The sequence below is a fragment of the Micromys minutus genome, assembly GCF_963924665.1.
Source record: "Micromys minutus genome assembly, chromosome: 14".
Classification (NCBI taxonomy): Eukaryota; Metazoa; Chordata; class Mammalia; order Rodentia; family Muridae; genus Micromys; species Micromys minutus.
In genome coordinates this window covers 3,855,733-3,880,383 of record NC_137983.1, presented here as the reverse complement: position 1 = coordinate 3,880,383, position 24,651 = coordinate 3,855,733, and the positions used below count along the sequence as shown (strand labels likewise).

The following is a 24,651-nucleotide window of genomic DNA, read 5'->3' as shown; positions in this document are numbered from 1 at the left end:
GGCAGCTGCCCATCTATTGTGCTGCTAAGTCATATTTAAAACTATACAGACTCTGTGTGTCTTTAATTGGGGGATATAAATGGTCTAAGGTGGGTAGAAACCCAGCATGCTGGCATTTAAAAAAATATTTATTAAAAGAGAAAATATATTTGGAAGATGAGGAAAAAAAAGAAAAGAAAAACGTAGGCTATTCCTTATCTTGGGCCGTTTTCCTCCAGCATGCCAGAGTGCTCTTGGCACTCATTAGCCAGTCTAGTTGCCAGGACACTTGGTTGACTTTTGCCCCTATAGCCACTGGAACTTGTGGCTTTGCTCCACGTCCAGGAATGCATCCCAGGTGACAGTGTAGGACTTGAGAAGCAGTGGATACATAGATCTTCTCATTCTGCCTTTAGATCTGAGTCTGAGAGGAGAACACATGACCCAAGGCCAACACTTAATGCCAGGCGGTCTCCCAAATCACACCACACTTAGGTTGCTGTATGATAGCTGAAGGCTTATTTGGAAGATACTTATCGAGATTTGTTTTTTCTCTTCTTCCTTCCCTCTCTTCCTCCTTTCTTCTCTCCTTCTTTCATCCCTCCCTTCTTTTCTTACTTGTGGATAACATCAGCTTAAGGAGTTCAGGAGTACATTTTGGAAGTTTTGGAATTTAAGGAGTATGCGCTTTCAGGGAACTGAAAGAAAAGTTTAAAAAAATACTATGAAACTGACCTAAAAATTCAGAAGTAGCTATAGGAATGATATGAATAGAGACTTTTTGCTTTCAGTACCAACCATATATCAATATTTGGCTATCCACAGTTCCATCCATAAGGTTACTATTTTCTTACACCTGTACCCATTTTCCTGTGTAGGTTGATACTAATGTATCAATGGATCTTGGAAGTGTGACATGCTTCCACAACAAAGCCCGATCAATACTTCTTGCGCCATTAGCCCTGTTGGCTATTGGTAGTACTGAACTCTTCTGCACGAGATTCTCAGGTATAAAGTTAACTGAATGAGGAAAGAAAGAAGGAAATGAAAGATGGCGCATGGAAGCAAACAGTCTCTCCAGGCATCAGGTTTATGGGTGGAAGTGGCTCAGGAGGTGCCCATCCCTGGTTATCTAGATAACTCCTTTGGCAAGGCAACAACAGCCTTCTTGTTGAAGGCTCTTGGCTCCTACCTGCCCTGAGTAGCTCTTTCTTTGGCTCCTTTCATTCATCCACTAACACAGTGGGGCACATTCATTAGCCGTGGCTTCCTTCATAGCCGTGGCAAGATCCTCAGGTATCAATCAGGTGCCAGCCCTACCAGGGGCATCTAATCATGTCTCATTTATCCTCACCTCCCCACTTCTCTAGAACAACACGGGATTTTATTATGTAAGCTCACAGTTGGCATCACCTTAGAATTCATATTACAGCAATACCACTCTCACCAAACCAGCTAAATAAATCAAGTGATCCAACTGGTCAAGATTCTTATAATTGGAGACTATTTAGGGAAAGAAGAAAATAAGTATTGTTAATAATTAAATAATTGGTAAGAACACCAATCACACTTACTAGCCAAATGACTCAACTGGTAGGTATGTCAGGCTACAAATACTGTGAGTATGCCAGGAGCAGGCAGGTACTAGTATTTTTACACATTAGGGAAAAAATTCCCCAGACTTTATACACATGACTAACCCATCTAGAATGTTCTCCTTTCGTATCATTTATTTTAGTTCATGTTCTCTTAGGATCATACTTTAGCTTCTGCCCAAATTCTCCTCCCATCCTGGGCGAAAATGACCAAATTCAATTATATTGGGATGTCCACCTGCCTAACTAGCCCTCCTTTGAGTCTTCCACAGGGAACTGCCAACTCTAACTGGCCCTTCCCTGTTTCCTATGCTTTTCTTGGTTCCTTATGTGCCCCACTCATCCAGGTTTGTTCATACTGACTCGGCTTGTGCATCCAAGCTTTCGTGCCAGAAATCAAAAAGAAAGAGGGAGCCAGTCCACTCTACAGACTTACAGGGCTCCTTCATGGAGAAATTCAAGGGGGTCTTGGCTGACGGGTTTGCACAGTCATAATGGAGCCTCTTCAGTGTTCCCTTCACTGTGTTTAGTAGGTGGGATACAAAGATGGGTAAGATGTCCATCACTACAGGAAGCGTATCCAGGATCCTTAGGAGGCCAGCTCTGCAGATGAGGACAATGTGGAGGGTGCTGCGCAGCCAGCGCAGGAAGGAGTCCGATCTGCCCAAGCTAGCATGGTAACGAAATCCCGGCTGTACAGATCTTGTAAGGAAGCTGCCTTGGGCACTGGTGGCCACCATTTGTCTTCTGTGTTCAATATTGTCCTACAGGAAAGGCCCAGCTGCTCTCCTCAGTGCCTTTCTAAATGCTTCTTCTGATGGGGGGCTCTCTGATTCACGAACCACTTATCCTTTGAGAAAAACTTCCAAACCTTTATAACCCTGGCTGTGGATGAAGAATTCAGCCTCCCTCAACTGTAAATGAGACAGCTGCATGTTCTTGTTGTGAAGTCACTGCACCAAAGGAGCAAGAAGGCACTAAGGAAACCCGCTTCCCAGCTCACACAGTCATTAGATGTGTCACTTAACCATTGTCCACCGAGTCCCACAGAAGCTGACCTAGTCTCTAACCTCACCCACTTCTCTTCCTGTCCTAGAGCAGCAGAGAGCCTGGTGTGCTACTGCTTAAGGTGGGTCCGGTACCACTTCAAAATAGCGATGAGCCTCTAGCTTACTATATTTCACCTCTTTGATCTTGAGTTCTCTTATCTATGAAAGAAACTAACAAGAGGCTCCTCTCCTGATAGGGTTCTGATAAGAGTAATGCAGATACTATGAATGCTCATAATAAATGCTCAGTAAACTCTAGCTTCTGTTACTCGACTGGATAGGTGTTTCTCACAGCTCACCAGACCTGGTGCCTACAATGTTCATTTCCATAACTGCCTACTTCATTTGTGACACCCATTATTCTTTTCAATATTGAAATTACTGCCTTCTCAGCTGGATTATAAGCCTCTCAGGGATATGTCTTTTAAAAATTATTACCATCCATAATCTTACTGTCTATCACAGAGCCTGGAAATTAGTATTTGTCAAATGAGCTCAACTGTAAGATAAAGGAATTCTTTGGAGAGACATTCCATCACATTTAAAATGTGATCAGATCAATACTGTGAAGAAATTGTACTGCACTGTAACTTTGCAAGATAATGCAGAGGAGACAGTGTGCTGTAGCCCTCAAAGCCTCCACACCTACTAATTCAGCTTTGGCTCACAGAATCTGAGAGTTGTGAGAAACTCCAGAACCATCTTCTCATCCAAAAGCTCCATCTGAAAGCATGCAAGACATTGTTGTAACAAGAATTATGGCATTAAAAATGTTTCTCACAGAAAGAACACCCCAAAAGGCATGAGACTCTAACCACATGTTTATAAAACTCAAAAACCTAAATATTGACATCCCTGGATAGCACCCAAATAGCTGGTGAAAGGATGAGAAATCCATGTGAATATACAGCTAGAACAGGCATGGGGAACCATGGTTTGATGGTCCAACTACAGCGCATTCTGTAGTACGTTTAGAGATACCAGCAAGAGGTGTCACATGGGCTCTGGATGGCATCTGTTACAGAGCAAGGTAAGTAAACCTCACAGTAGCAGGTGAAGTGGACCAGAGTTGTTCTCTAGAAGCCTAGATTCACTATCTCTCATAACTCATTTCCCCTCTAAGCCAATTGGGTAACTCCTGGGCTTATCAGTATACAGCCTCTGGACATGTTTTTTTTTTTTTTTTTTGGCAGACTTAAAGAAACATTCTTGACATCTATGAATTCTGTTTTTTTTTCTGCTGACAGCAGATATTTCCCCTTTTAGACTGCTAGCATGAGGTACCCGAGAGGCCAGAGGAAAACCCCACCATCAGTTAGACACATGGGAAACACTGTCTGATAATGATATAGAGAGGAATGTTTTCCCACTCATCCAAAAGGTCAATCCAAGTTCACAAGTCATGGCTGCAACCGTGTGCCAGGAATACAGTGGTGACTGTACACTATCCTGATGCTGGATCCTCTGCAGCATAAGGGAGACACCTGATGGGTCTCTCAAAACATCTGAGAGTAGTATGCAGTCCCAGTAATATATGAATCGGTCAGGTAATTAAAAATAGACTCAGCCCTGATCAGATGGCCTTGGATTCCCATTGCCCTTGCTAGTAAGCAGAGGTAGGACTTCCCTGGACTTCAGCTATGTTGAGGCAGTTTACAGTTAAACTTGTGGTTTTGACCAATGATGCTGTTTCTCTCTGCACGGTACTTGCACTTTCTGCAAAGGGATGGCCTGGAAAGACAAGGGATCCAGCAAGTCTTCCCATCATTCCTTGCCCACTTTCCTCCCAAATTTATGCTGCATAATTTTATGGAAAAATCTAAGTGTTCCAACAGATATTTCTTATGGAAGCTGTTCCCACACCCCAAGTTAATGTCAAAGTAATATAGGGAAGATTATTTCCAACTGTGGAAACAGCAGAATAACTACAGTTACTCTCTACAGTTTAGATTTTTAGAACAGCCCTAGAGCATGCCATCCACTGTCATCTGTAATTTCACATAATTACATGGGAACGCCTGCCATTTCAATGTGAGCCATAAATCGTCAGCACGTCGTTGGATCTTTGGCCTATAAAAGTGAAGAGAAGGAGTTTCCATACTTGAAATAACTTAAGAATAAGACATCATGTTTGCAATGGGAGAAAGGAAAGAAAATAGACAAGAAGTATCTGGCCAAGAAGTTAGGAAACCAGGCTCCACAGAAGTGCTGCAGCAAAAGCGGTCTTTGCGAGCAAACTGTGCTTCGTAAGTGTATGACTGTGCAGATAAAAGTCCACCTCCCAGGCAAGGAGATAAGATCTGAACATAAATATTTGAGACTATTCTGTACATGCAGGTCATCACAGTGCTAAGACGAGCATTTTGTGAGGACTTTACTATATACTAAGTGCTTTGTATTTGCTATAAAAAGACAGTCACAACTGCCAAGGGGAAGGAAGGTTAAGAAATATTTTTAAAAAATACTTACTTTATGTGTTTGAATGCTTTGCCTATATGTATATATGTATACCATGTATGTGCTCGGTGCTCTAGGAGCCAGAAAGAGCATCAAATCACCTACAACTGGAGGTATAGATCATAGCAAGGTGCCATGTTGATGCTGGATACCCAACCCAACTTCTCTGTCCAATGCTCAGAATCATTGAACCATTTCTCCAGCCCTAAAAGTCAAGTAATATGTCCACAATCACTCAGCCAGTGCGATTTTACCATAAAATAGTGACTCCAAATTAAGGTTGTCTGATGAGACACGAGACACTGGTTAAATCTGAACTTTAGACAACTTATTATTTCATAGTATAAATATAGCCTTAAGATAGATATCTACATTTGTTACATCTAATATTGCTGTTTTATATCTCACAATAATAAGCTACTCTTCAGCAGTATAAGAAATCCAGTCTGAAGGTGCTGAAGGGGACTTATCTGGCATCAATGGGTGGGGAGGCCCTTGGTTCTGTGAAGGCTCAATGACCCAATGTAGAGGAATGCTAGGTGAGGCAGGAGTGAGTGGGTGGGTGGGGGAGCACCCTCACAGAAGTAGGGTAAGGGGAAACCTGGAAAGGGAATAACATTTAAAATGTAAATAAATAAAATACCCAATTTTTTATAAAAATAAATGCAGTACATACTCTACCACATTTTTAAAAAATCTAGATTTGAAGAGATTCCTAAAGTCAGGAGTTTCATAAACTGACTCATGGTTCTGCGTTCTAGGAACCTGAGCTCCTTTGCAGATGAACGGTTATGGTTACAGGAGGCAGAAAACTTACACAGTGTTCTCCTGTTGGTAGCATTCCATGTGATAAGCCCAGCCATATTTAAACCTCTGTACCCTCACACCCTATCAGCAAAAGCACTGATATACATGATTCTAAAATATATTCATAGATAGGCTTCAAATGTAGCTCACTGGTAGAAAAATGCATAGCATGTACAAGACACTGAGTTAGGTACCTTGCAGTACAAAATAACAAAAAAGAAAAGTAGACAGGCAGACAGAAGAAAAGGAAGATGAGAAAAGGTAAGGCCTGACTCAGTCAGCAGATAGATGTGAGGTAGCTTAGGAAAACTCAGGCTTATCTTGAGAGCTAGGCCTCCTGATCAAACAGGTCCAAGGTATAAGAAAATCCAGCAAACTGTAGCTGCTTCATTGGAGCTGTATCACCTGATGCTCAGAATATCCCATTAGCTATAAATATCCTTGAAGCTACACTTAGGTTCTCCCTGTGATGTCAAAAGCTAAAGTGTGAGTACTGTCCCAGTTGTCACACATGCACAAATGAAGAGTTTGACATTATCAAAATGTCATTTGCCTAACCCACAATGTATAGGATAAGATAATTAAAAGAAATACTCTTTTTGAGAAATTATTACCCAAGTGGGCACTATGGTGCAAATGTGGAGGCCAGAGTACAACTTGTGCTGTTGATTTCTTTCACTTTATGGTACTGAGGATCAAACTCAGGCCATCTGATTGGGCAGAAAGTACCTTTATCCACTGAGCAACCTCACTGACCCCATGATCCTGTCATGAGTATCTCCAGACCATTTGTCTAAGTTCAGTGGTCTACAAACACTCTGAGAACCACAGAGTATCTACAGATACCCAGGGTATACACAAGTACAGGATAGAAAACTATATTTAAATATTATTTTATTAAAATAATCAAATAGCTTTTTCTGTGATCTGATAGATTTTTATACCTGCTTTACACATTGTTCATTAGTAATTTAATTTTTCTTCCCAAGGACCCCATCATTTCATAAGAGAAAACCAGTTTCATCTGTGGTGGTAATCAATTCTATAATTTCTTGGTTGTGTGTTCTTTGTGTAGCATTCATGATAAAGGTAGGCCTAAGAGGTCTTAATTGCCATCTGGCTAAGGGAAAGAAACAGAAAAGCGAATCTACGGCTATAACTGTTGGGAACTGGCATATTGTTAGAAGTGTAAAATGTTTCCGGACGTCATTTATGGCCAACAGTCATAGGGTTTACTGATCATATACCAGAATTGCCCAAGGAACCTCATTCAAAGTGTTGCATGAACACTCCAGATGCTCCCCACTGTGTGCTTTGATCAGGAAGTAGCATCAGGTCATGGCTTGGACCACATTCTCAGCAGCAATTTCTGTTTCTGCTGACTCTTAGCAACATCTTAAAGGCTGCCATTATTCCTTTGCTATTACTGCCTGCTATGTAGAAGAGGGAATCTTTCAAATGGAGAGAGAACATTACAGTATACACATGAAGATCCACACCCAAATTTTCTGTCTCTCCTGGTTGTCTTTAGATCAAGGCTCTCCTTTCTTCCAGCATCATGTCTACCTGGATGCTGCCATGCTTCCTGACATAGTAAAAACGTACTGAACCTCTGAAACCGTAAACCAGCCCCAGTTAAATACTGTTCCTTATAAGAATTGCTTTGGTCATAGTATCTCTTCACAGCAATGGAAACCCAAACTAAGACACATATATATTCATCTGTCCTAAACATTAAGGCTAAAGAGACCAGGGAAGAAAATTTCTATCTGTGATGCTTTATGATAAATGTAAACACTTAAAAAATCAATTCGATACTATATAAAGTAACTAATATAATTATACAATTCCTGCGTTCATTTCACTATACAACTTCATTTATTTATCTCCCCCCCCCCACAAACTGTACAAAATGCAGACAGGCCTCAGCCAGTCTAGTGAGCCAGGTCTCTAATCTCAGGAACTTCAAAGCTGCTGCAGGAGGATTGCAAGTCCAAAGTCCAAAGTTTGAGCTGACCTTTAGATATTATCTAAGAAGGAAAGTTGGGAAGAGGAAATGTTGCTCAGGGGTGGAGTGCTGGTCCAGTACACATAAATCCCTAGTGGGGCCCAAAGGAATACATTATTTAATAAGAAAGGTGAGAAATTTACACTAGCTTTTAAAAATAGCACAGAAAGCAGGAAACCTTACTTCACTTTAATGTGTTTATTTTGTATGCTGTTTCAAGCAAGAGTAAAGCTGATTCTTCAGACCAGATCCAGCTGTTGACGACACAATTTTTCCCAAAGATTATTCACTTAGGAGATTTAGAAAACTAGGTCAAAAAGCTCGGCCAAAGAGAAATATTACTGTAACTTCCTGGCCACAGGTCCACTCAAGAACTCCTTAAACATAAGCCTAAGCCATGAGAAAAATATTTTCAAAAACATCACCATACTGGATTTATAAGCCCCAAAATAGCTTAAAGAGTTATTCCATTGTATGGTAGATTTAAATGACCTACCATAAAGTATGCATGCATGTGTGTGTGCTTGTGTGTGTATGTATGTATGTGTGTGTGTGCATGCATGCATGTATATGTGTGTGTGCATGTGTGTGGTTGTATGCATGTATATGCATGTGTATGTAGGTACACATATGTGCACACATGAGAAGGACAGATGATATGTGTGTGTGCATGTGTGTAGTTGTATGTATGTATATGCATGTGTATGTAGGTACACGTATGTGCACACATGTGTCAATGTCAGGTGTCAGTGTTTTGGGCAGCAGTTCACGTTTTTCAGAGGGAAGACAGGTTCATTCATTGGCCTGAAACTTGCAAAGTAGGCTAGACTAGCAGGGTAGCTAAGCTGTGAGGATCTAAGTGTTTCCCCAGTGCTGGGACAATCACTGTGTGACACCAGGTCTGGCTTTTTCCATATCAGTTCTAATTATCCAACTTCAATAACTGGGCTCTACCAGTTACTTGGTGAATTTAGTTATGCACAAAGTAACTTGCTGAGGAAAATTAAAGGGCTGAAGTTCTTCTGAGTCCTTCAAGTACCTGTGACCTCCCACTGGTCTCCATCTTTTAAAGGTTCTACTACCTCCCAATAGCACAAAGCTGGGGAGACCAGGCCTTTAATGTATGAATTTCTGGAAGACCAAAAATCAGGATAGAAATCGAGGCACAAATTGCAGCATTTTGTTTAGTGATTTTGCTCAATGAGACTTGTAGTCTTAAAAAGCAAAATGATCAGCTCTAATCAGATAAAATCATAAAAAGACATTTATATCAAAATTATTCAAGAGGATGCCCTGTGGAGATGTTTCAGCAAGTCACAAGCTTTCCATACTAGCATCAGGACATGGCCACAAATCTCCAGAAACCACACGAAGCTGGACATTGCAGCAAGCACTTCAACCTTGGCAATCCTGCTATAAGATAGCAAACAGAGACAGGAGCATCCCCAGAAGCTTGTGGGCCAGTGTCTTATTCAGGGTTTCTATTCCTGCATAAACTGCATGACCAAGAAGCAAGTTAGGAAGGAAAGGGTTTATTCAGCTTATGCTTCCATATCACTGTTCATCACCAGAGGAAGTCAGGACTGGAACTCAAGAAGGTCAGGAAGCAGGAGCTGATGCAGAGGCCATGGAGGGATGTCACTTACTGGCTTGCTCCCCCTGGCTTACTCAGCCAGCTTTCTTATAGAACCCAGGTCTACCAGCCCAGGGGGTTCTACCACCCACAATGGGCTGGGCCCTCCCCGCTTGATCACTAGTTGATAAAATGCCTTACAGCTGGATCTCATGGAGGCATTTCCTCAACTGAGGCTCCTTTCTCTGTGATAACTCCAGCTTGTGTCAAGTTGACACAAAACCAGCCAGTATAGCCAGCTAGCCTGGTATTTGTATTAAACAAGAGAGACCCTGCTTCAAGCAGGGTAGAAGATAAGAACTGACCCCCACACTTATGCTGAGGAATTCACTTACACTCACACACATGAGCATGGGCACACACACACACACACACACACACACACAGATACAGACACACAGACAGACACAAACACAGACACATACAGATACACATACATACACAGAGACACAGACACACATACACACAGACACAGACACACACACACACACTCACACACACACACACACACACACACACGGGTGTAAAGATAAAGAGATGTAAACCACAAACCCATGAAATTCTTGTTCAGGTATTCGAGTCCCCAACTCCTCACACAGCCTTTTCACTGCTTCTTTACACAATGACATGTTTTCTTTAAACTAATCTGTTGTTGCGATTCCTGGCCTGTAGTAGATTCTTTTAAAGGTACATTAATGACAGACATAGTATGACCAAAAAAAAAAAAAAAAGAAAAGAAAAGAAAAGATGGTCCAATAAGGGAGGAAAGTTAGTAACTAACTAAAAAAAAAAAAAAAAAAAAAAAAAAGATCTCTGACAGCAGAGCAGAGAGAGCGAGAGAGACAGACACAGAGACACAGAATTAGGGGTGCTGGGGGTACCACTAGGAATGGTTACAAACAATCTTTCAGATCTAGAGCTATCAACAAGAAACACCTGCTGTCATAGTGGATACCTGTGTTATCAAATTGTGTCATGTACATATATAAGGAAGTTGAAAAAAAATCTCATTTGAAAACTAAGAATAAAATAATCCCCAATGGTTTTCTGCTATGCTCATAGATCCGTGGCTCAGAGAAGCTTCCTCCTGCAGCAGATGGGAACAGATGCAGAGACCCACAGCCAGACTTTATGCAGAGAGAGAAAAACCGTGAAACACACAGATCTAAACGGCATGTCTCCATCAAATCGTCAGCGCCCAGGGGTCCCGGCTTCCGGAAAAGGGGGCAGAAAGAGTGTAAGGGCCAGGGGTGGTGGAGAAAACCACGGAACAAGGACCTCCTACCCAACTGTGACCGCCCAGAGACTGGAGCAGCAAGCACGGGGCTGACGAGGTGCTGCACCCCTGCCCTCTGCACACAGATCGTTTTATTTGTGGGTTTCTTGTGTTTCAGGTGGGTCTCTCATTCTTGTGCCTTATTTTGGGACTCTTTTGTTAATTTGCCTTGTCCAACATCTGATGTGATTGTTTTTGTTTTAGTTTCTATTCTACTTGGTTATATTTAGTTGTGACCGCTTAGAAGCCTGTTTTCTCCTCTTCCTCTTTCTCATGATAAGGAGAGACCTGAAGGCTGCAGGCTTAGTCAATTAGCCTTCTTCCCAAGACACTCCTCCCTGGGGAAGGTATTGAGAAAGGGTGGACACGTTTTACTCATCCTCTTCCCGTCATGACAATAAATACCTTAAGCCCATGGACTATCTCCTTTTCATCCGGACCTGCTGTCAGGAGCTGCAGACAAAGCCTTCCACCTACAGATCCGCCATACTAGTCTCCCTAGAAAGTTTCTCTGAGCTCCTAGCCTCTCTGCGCTCCTACCCGTGGCAGCCATTCAAGCTCCAGCCTGGCCAACACACCAAGGACTCCCACACAGGACCAGCCAGAGCTGCCCACTATTCCACCTCGGCCCGGGCTAGATCCTGCCCAGCCGCCCTAACTCAGTTCTCATCTTGTCAGCGGCACCTGGGTGTCCAAGAGCCTGGGAACCAGATGACCCGGGGCCTCATGGGTCCAACTTCCCGTGTCCTGCCTCCCCAGCCCTGTGGTGGAACAGAGGCGGGGATCCCCCCAACATATATCCAACAAGACCTAGTGCTAAGCATGTGTTTCTCAGCTTGGGCAGAAGCTCAAATCAGACTTGTAACTACACTGGAGCTATGGTCCCTCCTGGCACGTGACTTCCTTCTTAACCTCAACCTGACCTCTTCTTCATCTTGACTTTTGTACTCTTCACCATTTTGTTACTACTTATTTTTGCTCACTATTTGTAATTTGTGCTATTGATTAGGACACGGGATCTTTATCACAAAAGACTGTGTATATACAACTAGATCCTCCTAAGACCCTTCTGCCTAGGACATGAGACAAATGGGCTGATTTTGATCACTGCACCATACCCTTAAGTTGAAGACTCAGTGAAGAACAACCAAGCCTCTTCCAGATAAAATGACATTTCTAGATGATTTTAAAAAAAAAAAAAAAAAAAAAAAAAGAATGCCTCAGGACTTAAATCTCAATCTTCTGGGCCTGGCAATTGAAAGGTTAATGCAATCTATACTTCCTGGAAATTGAAAGTTAAAATCCCAAAAAGTGAACTCTAATCACAGGAAACACACAGCACAATGGGCAGATAAAAAGGAGTCACAGCTACAGATGACCAGAAATGAGGGTCAGTGACTGCCCTAAAACTGTTGTTTACCCAGCAGCCAACGCCACAGATTTCACTGCTGTGGGTCAGTTTAAGGAATCGGTGTAAATCAACTCAGGGGAGGCAGATTTTCTTCACTTTTTTTTTTGTTCTGGCTTTGGAAACACTGGGTCAGGTGTCCCAGGGAACTGACGTTAGGATGGCGAGACCATATGCAGAATCCATGACAGTGATCTACCATTACGCATAACTCTTTCACAAAGGCACCTATGTATGCACCAGTCTTGTACCTCCTTATATTCGCACACAGATGCACACATCAGTCTTTAAAGGATAAAAGCTTACTGATTAATAATTGTTAGGTCTCAAAGCTGGCATGGACCCCAGAGTCTCCCAGCATTCCACAGTCTCTACCTGTTACTGGGCATGGCTGGCATTTCCTACCTCCTCCTTACTCGAAACTCCAGGCCAGGGACTGTGCTGACCTTGCTCCAGATGCCCTTTTCTATATAATTCAGCCACTTTGGTTACTTGGTCTTTTCACTTCTACCATTTACTCTCCTGGTTTTCCCCTCCCCTGTCCTCACACGGCCCAGCTTAGTTATGTTCACCCTGGACTCTCCCAGATGTCTCTACCTCCAGCTATGTTCTCCTTTTATCTATAATAAACCTTCTTCTCCACCACACCCAGGAAAAGTCATGTCCTTCCCTTTTATTTTATTTTATTGGATATATTTTATTTACATTTCAAATTTTATCCACTTTCCCATATTCCCCTCATATCCCCATCCCAGTCCCCTCACCCTGTTTCTATGAGGGTGTTCACCTACCTACCCAACCCCTTCCTCCTCCCCACCCTGACATTCCCCTAAACTGGGACGTTGAGCGTTGGCAAGACCAAGGGCTTCTCCTCCCACCGATGCCCAACAAAACCATCCTCTGCTACATGTGCAGTTGAAGCCATGGGTCTGCCCATGTGTGCTCATTGTGTAGTGGTTTAGTCCCTAGGAGTTCTGGTTGGTTGGTATTATTGTTTTTATGGGGTTGCAAACCCTTTCAGCTCCTTCCATCCTTTCTCTAACTCCTCTATTGGGGACCCCATTCTCAGTCCAATGGTTGGCTGAGAACATCCACCTTTGTAATGCTCTGGCAGAGCGTCTCAGGAGATGCTATAGCACTTTTTGACATCACCAAACTTGTCTGGGTTTGGTGGCTGTGTATGGGCTGGATCCCCAGGTGGGGCAGTGTCTAGATGACTTTTCCTTCAGTCTCCGCTTCAAAATTTGTCTCCGTATTTCCTCCTGAGAATATTTTTGTTCCCCCTTCTAAGGATGATTGAAGCATCCACATTTTGGTCTTCCTTCTTCTTGAGCTTCATGTGGTCTGTGAATTGTGTCTGGGGTATTTCAAGCTTTTGGGCTAATATCCACTTAAACCATGGTGGTTATTTATTTTTTTTATTTTTTGGTGTGTGTGTGTGACTGAGTTACCTTACTCAGGATGGTATTCTCTAGATCTATCCATTTGCCAAAGAATTTCGTGAAGTCATTGTTTTAATAGCTGAGCAGTATTCCATTGTGTACCACACTTTCTGTATCTGTTCCTCTGTTGAAGGGCATTTGGGTTCTTTCCAGCTTCTGGCTATTATAAATAAGGCTGCTATAAACATGGCAGAACATATGTCTTTGTTAGATGTTAGAACATCTTTTGGGTATATGTCGAGGCATGGTATAGATGGGTCCTCAAGTAGTACTATGTTCAGTTTTCTAAGGAACTGTCAGACTGATTTCTAGAGCAGTTGTACCAGCTTGCAATCTCAACAACAGTGGAGGAGTGTTATTCTTTCTCCACATCCTTATCAGCATCAAAACCTAAGGTTTTGATCCTAGCCATTCTGACTGGTGTGAGGTGGAATCTCAGGGTTGTTTTGATTTGCATTTCCCTGATGACTAAGAATGTTGAATATTTTTTAGGTGCTTCTCAGCCATTTGATATTCCTCAGTTGAGAATTCTTTGTTTAGCTTTGCACCCCAATTTTTAATAGGGTTCTTTAAGTCTCTGGAGTCTAACTTCTTGAGTTAATATATTAGACATTAGCTCCTTATTGGGTAAGCAAAGATCTTTTCTCAATCTGTTGGTTGCCATTTTGTCCTAATGTCCTTTGCCTTACAGAAGCTTTGCAATTTCAAGAGGTTCTATTTGTCCATTCTTGATCTTAGAGCATAAATCATTGGTGTTCTGTTCTGGAAAATTTCCCCTGTGCCCAAGAGTTCAAGATTCTTCCCCACTTTCTCTTATATTAGTTTCAGTGTATATGGTTTTATGTGGAGGTCCTTGATCCACTTGGACTTGAGCTTTGTACAGAGTGATAAAAATGGATTGATTTGCATTCTACTACATGCTGACTGCCAGTAAAACCAGCATCGTTTGTTTAAAGTGCTATCTTTTATCCACTGGATGGTGTAAGCTCCTTTGTCAAAGATCAAGTGACCATAGGTGTGTGGGTTCAATTCTGGATCATAAATTCTATTCCATTAATCTACTTTCCTGTCTCTGTACAAATACCATATGGTTTTTTTAAAATCACTATTTCTCTGTAATACATGTTGCAGTCAGGGATGGTGATTCCCCCAAAAGTCCTTTTATTGTTGAAAATAGTTTTTGCTATCCTGAATTTTTTGTTATTCAGAATGAATTTGCAAATTGCTCTTTCTAACTCTATGAAGAATCGAATTGGAATTTTGATGGGGATTGCATTCAATCTGTAGATCACCTTAGGCAAGATAATCATTTTTACTATATTAATCCTGCCAATCCATGAGCATGGGATATGTTTCCATCTTCTGAGAACTTTTTCAAATTCTTTCTTCAGAGACTTGAAGTTCTTATCATATAGATCTTTCATTTGCTTGGTTAGAGTCACACCAAGGTATTATATATTATTTGGTACTATTATGAAGGGTGTCATTTCCCTAATTTCTTTCTCAGTCTGTTTGTCCTTTGAGTAGAGCAAGGTTACTGATTTGTGTGAGTTAATTTTATATCCAACCACTTTGCTGAAGTTGTTTATCAGCTGTAGGATTTCTCTGGGTCACTTAACTTTGGGGTTACTTAAGTATACTAACATATCATCTGCAAATTGTGGTATTTTGACTTCTTTCTTTCTAGTTTGTATCCCTTTGACATTCTTTTGTTGTTTAATTGCTCTGCCCAGGACTATATTAAATAGGTAGGGAAAGAGTGGGCATCCTTGTCTAGTCCCTGATTTTAGTGGAATTGCTTCAAATTTCTTTCCACTTAGTTTGATGGTGGCTACTGGTTTGTTGTATATTGCTTTTTCTATGTTTATGTATGAGCCTTGAATTCCTGATCTTTCCAAGACCTTTAACACAAAGTGATGCTGATTTTTTTTCAAATGCTTTCACAACATCTAATAAGATGATCATGTGTTTTTTTCTTTGAGTTTATTTATATAGTGGATTATGTTGATAGATTTCCTTATATTGTACCATCCCTGCATCTCTGGAATGAAGTCTACTTGATCATGATGGATGATAGTTTTGCTATGTTCTTAGATTCTGTTTGCAAAAAAATTATTTGGTATTTTTGCATAGATGTTCATAAGGGAAATTGGTCTGAAGTTTTATTTCTTTGTTGGGTCTTTGTGTGGTTTAGGTATAATCATAATTGTGGCTTCATAGAAAGAATTGGGTAGTTTTTCTTCTGTTTCTGCTTTGTGGAATAATTTGGAGAGTATTGGTATTAGGTCTCTATGAAAGTCCAATAGAATTCTGCACTAAACCCATCTAGTCCTGGGTGTTTTTTTTTTTTTTTTTTTTTTTTTTTGGATTGGGAGACTTTTGCTGACTGCTGCTATTTCTTTAGGGGTTATGGAATCATTTAGATGGTTTTTCTGATCCTGATTTAACTTTGGTACCTGGTATCTGTCTAGAAGTTGTCCATTTCCTATAGATTTGCCAGTTTTGTTAAGTATAGGCTTTTGTAGTAAGATCTGATGATTTTTTAAAATTTCCTCAGTTTCTGTTGTTATATCTCCCTTTTCATTCCCAATTTTGTTAATTTAAATACTATCTCTGTGTTCTCTGGTTAGTCTGACTAAAGGTTTATCTATCTTGTTGATTATCTCAAAGAACCAACTCCCACTATTATTGTGTGAGGTACAATGTGTGCTTTGAGCTTTAGTAAATTTTCTTTTATGAATGTAAATGCCCTTGCATTTAGGGTACAGATATTTAGAATTAATATTTCATTATGGTGGATTTTTCCTTTGAGGATTACAAAGTGTCCTTTCTTATTTTTTTTGATAACTTTTGATTGAAAGTAGATTTTATTTGATTATTAGAATGGCTACTCCAACTTGTTTCTTGGGACCATTTGCTTGGAAAGTTGTTTTCCAGTCTTTTACTCTGAGGTAATGTCTGTCTTTGTCATTTAGGTGTGTTTCCTGTATGCAGCAAAATTTTGGGTCCTCCTTGTGTATTCAGTCTGGCAGTGTATGTCTCTTTACTGGGGAACTGAGTTCATTGATATTGAGAGATATTATGGACCAATGATTGTTGTTTCCTGTTATTTTTGTTGTTAGAGATGAAATTATATTTTGTGGCTGTCTTCTTTTGGGTTAGTTGAAAGATTACTTTCTTGCTTTTTCTAGGATGTGTTTTCTTTTTTCATGTTTAAGTTTTCTATCTATTATCCTTTGTAGGGCTAGATTTGTGAAAAGATATAGTGTAAATTTGGTTTTGTTATGAAATATCTTGGTTTCTTCATCTATGTTAATTGAGAGTTTTGTTGGATAAAGTAGCCTGGGCTGGCATTTGTGTTCTCTTAGGATTTGTATGACATCTACCAAGGATCTTCTAGCTTTCATATTCTTTGTTGAGAAGTCTGGCATTATTTTGATAGGTCGACCTTTGTATGTTACATGACCTTTTTTCCATACCGCTTTTAATATTATTGCCTTGTTTTGTGCATTTGGTGTTTTGACTATAATGTGACATGAAGAATTTCTTTTCTGGTCCATTCTATTCAGTGATCTGTAGGCTTCTTGTATGTTTATGGTCATATCTTTTTTTAGCTTAGGGAAGTTTTCTTCTATTAGTTTGTTGAAGATATTTACTGAAACTTTAATTGGGAAACTTTGTTCTCTTCTGCACCTATTATCTTAAGGTTTGATCTTTTCATTGTGTCCTGGATTTTATGGATGTTTTGGGTTAGCAGCTTTTTTCTTTTGTATTTTCTTTTACTGTTGTGTCAATGTTTTCTATGGTATTTTCTGCTCCTGAGATTTTCTCTTCTATCTCTTATATTTTTTTGGTGATGCTTATGTCTATAACCCCTGATCTCTTTCTTAGGTTTTCTATCACTAGGGTTGTCTCCCTTTGTGATTTCTTTATTGTTTCTATTTCTGTTTTTAGATCCTGGATGGTTTTGTTCAATTCCTTCACCTGTTTACTTGTATTTTTCTGTGATTCTCTTAAGGATTTTTGTGTTTCCTCTAAAAGGCTTCTACCTGTTTACCTGTGTTGTCCTGTATTTCTTTAAGGAAGTTATTTATGACTTTCTTTAAGTCCTCTAACATCATTATGAGTTGTTATTTTTAATCAGAATCTTGCTTTTCTAGTGTTTTGGTGTATTTAGGACTTGCTCTGGTTGGAGAACTGAGTTCTGATGATGCCACGTAGCCTTGGTTTTTGTTGCTTTGGTTCTTGGACTTGCCTCTCACAATCTGCTTAATTCTGGTGTTAGCTGGTCTTGCTGATTCTGACTTTGGCCTGATATTCCTGTAAGCCTGTGTTTCAGCACTACTGAGGGACCAGTTCTCTCCCAGTGGGGTCTGGGTACAGAGTGCCCTGGCACAAGGGGAGAAACTAAAACAGACAGTCTAATCTTTCCACATAACTGCCATGGAGCTCAGATTCAGGATAAAGACCTTAAAAAGCCTTACTTTTGCTACTTTGAATTATAAAGAAAGCTAGAACCCTCAGGTGTTAATCACTGTCTGGTTGCTTTTCTCCATGTCACAGGGCCACACAGCTATATTGCAGTCCTATGTATTCTGCCCTTTTCTTCCTGTGAGTAGACTGAAACACAGCTTTGTGTAATTACCTGACAGGCAACACCATGCATACAACTGTCCACAGGACTTTGTGTGAATGTCAAAGGAAGGGAGGAAGAGAGTGTGTTGTCATGGAGATTCCAAGGCAAATTACGAGAGGAAAGTTGAAACCCATTCTGCTATCTCAACCGTTATTTATTCAAGGAATAAATCACCACATCTTTGTCAAAATCAATGTAGCATGAAATGGAGTAAAACTAAGTCTTGCAATGCAATCAGCACTATCTTCTGCACACCGGAGTCTTCCAAACAGAATGCTCCATTGCACATTTAGCTTTGTCACTGTTAACATTTCTATATGAGCACTTGTGCTGCTTTCTCTTCGTTCCGATTCCTTCTGAAAGTTCAGCATTAATCACCAAGGTAGATTAAAATAGAGACAACATTATCTAGGGTACCATTTCATGAGTAGAATGGTTTCTAAATTTATGACATGCCAGAAAAGTGAAACACGCTTGAGAAAGGAAAGAATATTTCCCTGAGAAGGGAAATGACAGTTTCCTGGGGCGTTAATAGTCCAAGGCTCAGGGGTCAGTCTTCAAATAGAATTTTATTCAAGCTAGACTTGGTCAGAAAAAGGAGCGGTGTAGGATCTGACAGCTGGCAACGGAGACTCTACCATTCTGTGATGAGAACTGAGGCTGACTGAATTTTAACTCCACGCTGGAGCCTCGGTGTGGCCCTAGAAAGATACGCCCCTTTGTACGGACCTTTTGACATTGTAGTTAACTGAGAGGTTAATGAATCTTTAGAGACAAGTAAGGTATAATAGATGGAGTGAAATGTGTTGGTTCTTTATCTCATGAAATACTCTTCCCCTTTCAGATTCACGGATTCATAGTTGCCACAGAGTTGGAAAGCCCTCTGAGAGCACAGAACTCGAGCTAGCTTTGCTTAGGGACTCATTAGAGGCCATGGGGCCAGTTTATTGGCAGATCCAGAGCTTTTAAAATTTAGTTTTCATTCCTTTTTTTAATCTCTTGGATTCCAGCACATCCTATCTTTTATCTGAATAAAAACATTCTACCAAAAATCTAGTGTATGTTATAGACTTAAAGATGATTTGCTGGTTTTGTTTCAAGGACTAATAATGCAAAACAGAGTTAAAACTATTTCCTGTGGTCTCCCAGGGCAGGCTCTAACTTCCAGGAAATCTCCTGTAGTCTCCTAAGGCAGGATCTGACTACCAGAAGATCTCCTGCCTTCTGTTTCTGTCACTGGAATGTGCTGGTTAAACCTCTATTATTCCCATGTCTGTGTTTCCCAAACCATGAACACTCCTAGAAGGAAGTAAAGAAAACTCAGAAAGCTGATTGGAATTGACTTCAAATTGTGAGAGAGCAAGGGAGAAATGACACAAAAGCAAACAAACAAACAACAACAATAACAACAAAATAAAACAACAAAAAGCCCAGAGAGTTCTGGATTTTGAGAAATTTGAATTGTAGATGACATTTTGTGGGGTTTATGGATGGCGTTTGCAGGACAGAATTTTGAAATAAGCTCACTACTAACTTTTTAAATGTATTTACACATAAATGGTCAGTGCTGTTTTAGAATACAACATGTAAGATAGGAACACATGTTTTTACATATCTCTAAATTCTAGAAACGATTATTGAGTTGTTTCCCATACCCTCTTTGCAATCCTGTCTGTTATCCTCTGCTACCTCTATTCCCTAACTTGGTTTATGTGGACAGTTCCTTGTCCTCCCACTGAGGGGCAGTAAAACATGGAGTAGACAGTAAGGTGAAGGTAGCTCTGGCACAGACTCTGGACTTTTCCTAATTTACTCTGACAGACCAGCCATGGGCATATGAAGGACCTCTGCTGGCATCACCATGAGCCACAGCCCCACCTTCTCCCAACGCAGACAGCTGGTGGTGCTGAGTGACCCAATGCTCAGATAGAGCTGATAGTCCTCAGCCCTTCACCCACTCTCCCACCACAGAAATTAGTATGCTAATTAGGCTGCAGGACACACCAGGTTACCTTCCACCAGAATATCCCCAGCTGTAGAGGTCAGGAAAGAAGGCTGAGGGAAACCTGTACTCTGGGTAGATGATTTGACAGTTGGTCCTAAGCTACTGTGTCCTAGCTGTGAGTCCTACTAAGTTACTGACCATTTCAAGCATTGTCTCCCATCCAGGGTTTGGCAATGCTGCAACGTACGTTCTCGTGGAAGGGAGAAGAGCACATGGAAACTGTCTAGGCCACAGAGTGGGAGAACTAGAGTTAAGTAGTTTTTTACTAGTTCCCAGTCATCCTCCAATGGAAGATCCAGGTGATTTGATTAACTGCACCCATTCTTTATAGTCAGAGGATGAAAGTCAATGTTCACTCTAGAGCCTGGGCACTTAAACCCTAAGAGAATATATTTGTCTGTTTGTACTAGTGCAATGAAGGTTTATCCTTGACATGCACTTTGTTTTCCCTGGGAAAGATGACATAAAGACCTCAGCTCTCCAACGTGCACATAGGAACGAGCAAACTTTACTGCATGTAATTGACAGTATTTTCCTTTACATCAACTATAAGATTCCACTGTGAGGGACTTACCTTTTGTAGTTGATTGACCAAGAAGATACTAGGCGCTTCTCAGAATCTTTCATATTATGGGTGGTAAAGGATGACCAGGGTTGGACAAAGGAAAAATGAAAAACTCTCTTTGTTGATTAAAAAAACACAACAAGCAATACACAAATAATAAATACATAGCCTGAGGCTGGACCACCTGACAAATGTTGCTTGTAAAGCATTAAAGGGATTTTTAGATCTGAAGGAATGATCTCACAATCACTGTGATAAGCTTTTGTAGTCCCATTCTCAGACTGGATTCTGGAAGCCTTCACTCGAGACTCCAGCCCTTCTTGGGTCTCCCTTAGTATTCTATTCGTCTTGATTCTCCTCTTTTCCCTCAAGATAGATATGCTGTTAGCGCTGTGAGTCAGTGATACAGTGCTGTCCAGCATGTGAACTGCCTTTGGTTCAGTACTTACTGTCACAAGATTTTACAAAAAGAATACAGGCAGGGAAGGTCATTTGTGACCCACACTTGAGAACAGAAATGTCTGTGTGTAGCAACTGTAAAGTAAGGGACGCTGTTGGTTTCAAGATGGGGAAAACTGAGGCTCTATACTTGTGGCTTTCTTACAGTTGGAGCTTGGACTTGAGACATCCATTTCCCCCTAGGAATTCTGTAACCTTTAGTTTAGGCAGGACAGATATCTGGGTTGGTGGTCCATTCACCAGGAAGCTAAAATAAAGCTTCTGTTGCTGAACTACATTCTTGGGCCAACTTCCAAAGTACATCTCCCCAGAGAACTGGCCACAGCTCTAAATCTTGGGCCTATGTTTCTAAGACCAGAGGGAAAAAGATCAGAGATGAGTCATTAACTATTCAACAGATAAGTGCTGTGAGAACCTATATCCAGAGATTAGGCTCAGATGCACAAATGTCCTGTCTCCTAAATCCTTGCAGAAAGAGAGATACAAAAACGCAGATGGAATGTAAGCTATTTCTTAAGGAAGAATGCTCCAGTTGCTTCTGCCCAGAGAGAATGTGGACTCTTAATTGTGGCTTTGCAGACCCTCTGACTGAAAGAGCAAAGATAAGGCAGGGCCATGTGCAAAAACAGCCAGGAGACAGGCACAGGACCCAGAAGGAGCTGGTCACCTCCAAGCTCTCAGAAGGCTGCTTTGAATTTCATCTAATTCTCTATGGCTTCCCTGACAGTCCCTTTCATGCCATCCCTCTACAGACAGCACAGCTTTTGTAGCTCATTCCACTAATCCTTGCCTAGAGACTCAGGCTTACCCAATCCTCACTCTTCAAATCCCCCTGCTGCTGGGAAAGGAAAAAGTTTTAAATTTTGTTTACCTATCTTGAGAGTGATGCACCTGAGCTGGCTGAAGAGGGAGGGTGGACATCGGGAGACAGCGTAACAGAAGTGTGGTCCAGAGATGCAGAGAGCAGGAAGCTAATACCTCACAGCATGGGTACTATCAAAAGAAGAGCCCACAGGAGCGCAAAGGATTCCCCGGCTACCACGCGGGGAGACCTCTCAGTTCCTGATGCAGACAGACACTTGCGTTCAGGACTGCTCATCCACCCGGTGCCAGGTACAGACGGCAGGTAAATGTGGGGTCTAAAAGTCATGTGGGTGAGGGGATCCATCAAGTGTTCCAAGGATGTGCTGCAGTTCTGAAAAACACTACTCCCCCTTGAAGCCCTCCTTCCCATTTTTCTCAGCGAGACCCTTAAAAATAACCAGGGTTTGCTTTTATTCCTTTTATTTGAAAGGAGGGAGAGGACTTCAGCTTAGCCACACCTTAATTATGATATCTGAAACTAGAAATACGAACCTCAGTTTCTCAGAATGATTATGAGAATTAACAGACGCGAGCAAGCGGCTAGTTTAAGGGCTGGCCGCTCTCCCTCCACCATCCCAGGTCTGTGTACCTCGGTGGCTCCTTCTGGTCTTCTCTTATACAGTATGCTCTTCCTTACTCAACTTTCTAAGGCAGAAATCTTGAGAAACTGATTTCTGTTGTCTCCTTTAGCACAAGATGTTACCAGTGACTGGGAAGGCGGCGGAGTGAGAGAGAGCCAAAAGAGTAGCGCAGCAGATAGCACCTCTGCTCCTGAGACACAGGTGACCTACAAGAGTGGCCCAGGGTCAGAACTTCCATTCTGTGCCCTGTCTCCATTCCCTTTGCAGTGCATTAGCCAGAGTCTAGAGAATTCCAGTAAATCCAGGTTCTTACCTTGAGAGGCACAGCAGCGGGTGGGGCCAGGCAGCTCTGGCTGATCTGAACGGTGGGGCAGTACCTGAAGAGCTGTGCCCTTGTTGCTGGCACTGTGGTACCTATTTCTTCTTCGCAGTTCTTTGGGTGTACCTCTTGGTTAACAGTCCCTCTCCTCTGGAGTGCTCTCTTGCCTCTGTCAGCTGCATAGGACAAGGTGCTTTGTGGAACCGAGAATTCGATGGTATTCCTGGCTTCTGGGTCCATATCCCACAGGTCCTCGTGGGCAGAAATGACTGGCCAGTGCTTCCAGCCTATGGAAGGACTGCTGCTTCCATAATTCCGTGTAGGAGCTGGGCTAGCGAGCCTACATGGAAGTTGTTGTGGTAGGCCAAGTTTCCTAGAAGCAGGGGCCAGGCAACGCCCACTATGTGGGGATCCACAAACACCACCCCTCCTTACAGGCAGGTTGTGGGATTTCTCTGTTTCTTCCTTCTTTTCCTTCAGTGAATAGCAATTGAAAGCAGCTGGTCTCTGTGTTCCAGGGCCTTCCTCGGGCAGCAGGCTGGAAGAAGTAGCTAAGCCCTGTGTACGTGTGGGGTTCCAGGGAGCAGAGAAGACGCTTGTCCTGGGACTTGGGAAAATGTGTTCCTCCTCCAGGTCCCCTGGGGCTTCTGTTGAGATTGCAGTGGCTGGAGATGGGGCGGGGACAGTTTGGGTAGCTCGGATTGGAGGGGGCTGCAGCTGGATGAAAAGGAAGGAAGTTTTCATCTGCTGTGGCTGAGGCTGCTTGGCCATTTCCTCCAAGGGAGCAGAGCTGGTCTTTGCCAGGGTTTCAGACCTCAGTGTCTCAGCAGCTGCAGGCAGACATGACTCAGCCCCATGGTTTCACCATCAGTCTGTGGAAGGAAATAACACACCTTTAGCACCCAGGGGATTTTCTGTGGGTTGGGGGACAGAGGACCGTGTTTGCTGAAGAACTGGACTCTGCTCAGAGGCACAAAAACAAACAGTTGTGGAGAACAGTGTACACGTGACAGATTGTGTGTGTGTGTGTGTGTGTGTGTGTGTGTGTGTGTGTGTGTGTGGCAGTTAAGACAGCCTACTACACCTATGTCCAAATGGGATCATTTCTTTACCTTTAAGTGTTGATTCGATTGATTAATGCTAAATTATCTTGACTACTCCTGTGATTTGGAGTCTGATCTGAAAGACACTATGTGGTTTATAATTGAAACTTCCAGTAAACACTGAAAAGGACTTTCAGTCAGTCTCCTCTGTCTGTATATGTGAAACACACATCCAAACAACTGGAATACTCCATGAGCTCTTCTTTAAAGACTATGGCTCCTTAAGAGTTCCCAATGGAGGTAGGTCTCATTGTCCATGTCAAATTCTTTAATATTATAGTTTGAAAGTATTGTCCGCAAATTCAAATGTTGCTGAAATGACTGAGAGGCGGGACTTCTGAGGTGATCAGCGTCCATGTGCGGCCCACCACCAGCCCTGTGCATTTGGGTCATAAAGGGGCTTCTGGAGGAAGCCCAGAAAGTGGTAGTGGTGGGCCCAGAAGCTTCTTTCTACCTTTTAATTTG

The 24,651-nt window shown here is 41.8% G+C and overlaps 1 protein-coding gene across 1 annotated transcript in view; it reads right to left on the bottom strand.

Annotated features, from left to right (window-relative positions):
- PSD3 (pleckstrin and Sec7 domain containing 3) overlaps positions 1–23,854 on the bottom strand; it is a gene marked incomplete at its 5' end in the record, with an annotated part of 409,927 nt that extends 386,073 nt beyond the window's left edge. Inside the window, one exon of the mRNA XM_080929045.1 lies at positions 23,078–23,854. Within this exon, the coding sequence (XP_080785171.1) occupies positions 23,078–23,854 (777 nt within the window). The remainder of the gene's footprint in view (positions 1–23,077) is intronic.
- Between the last annotated feature and the right edge of the window lie 797 nt (positions 23,855–24,651).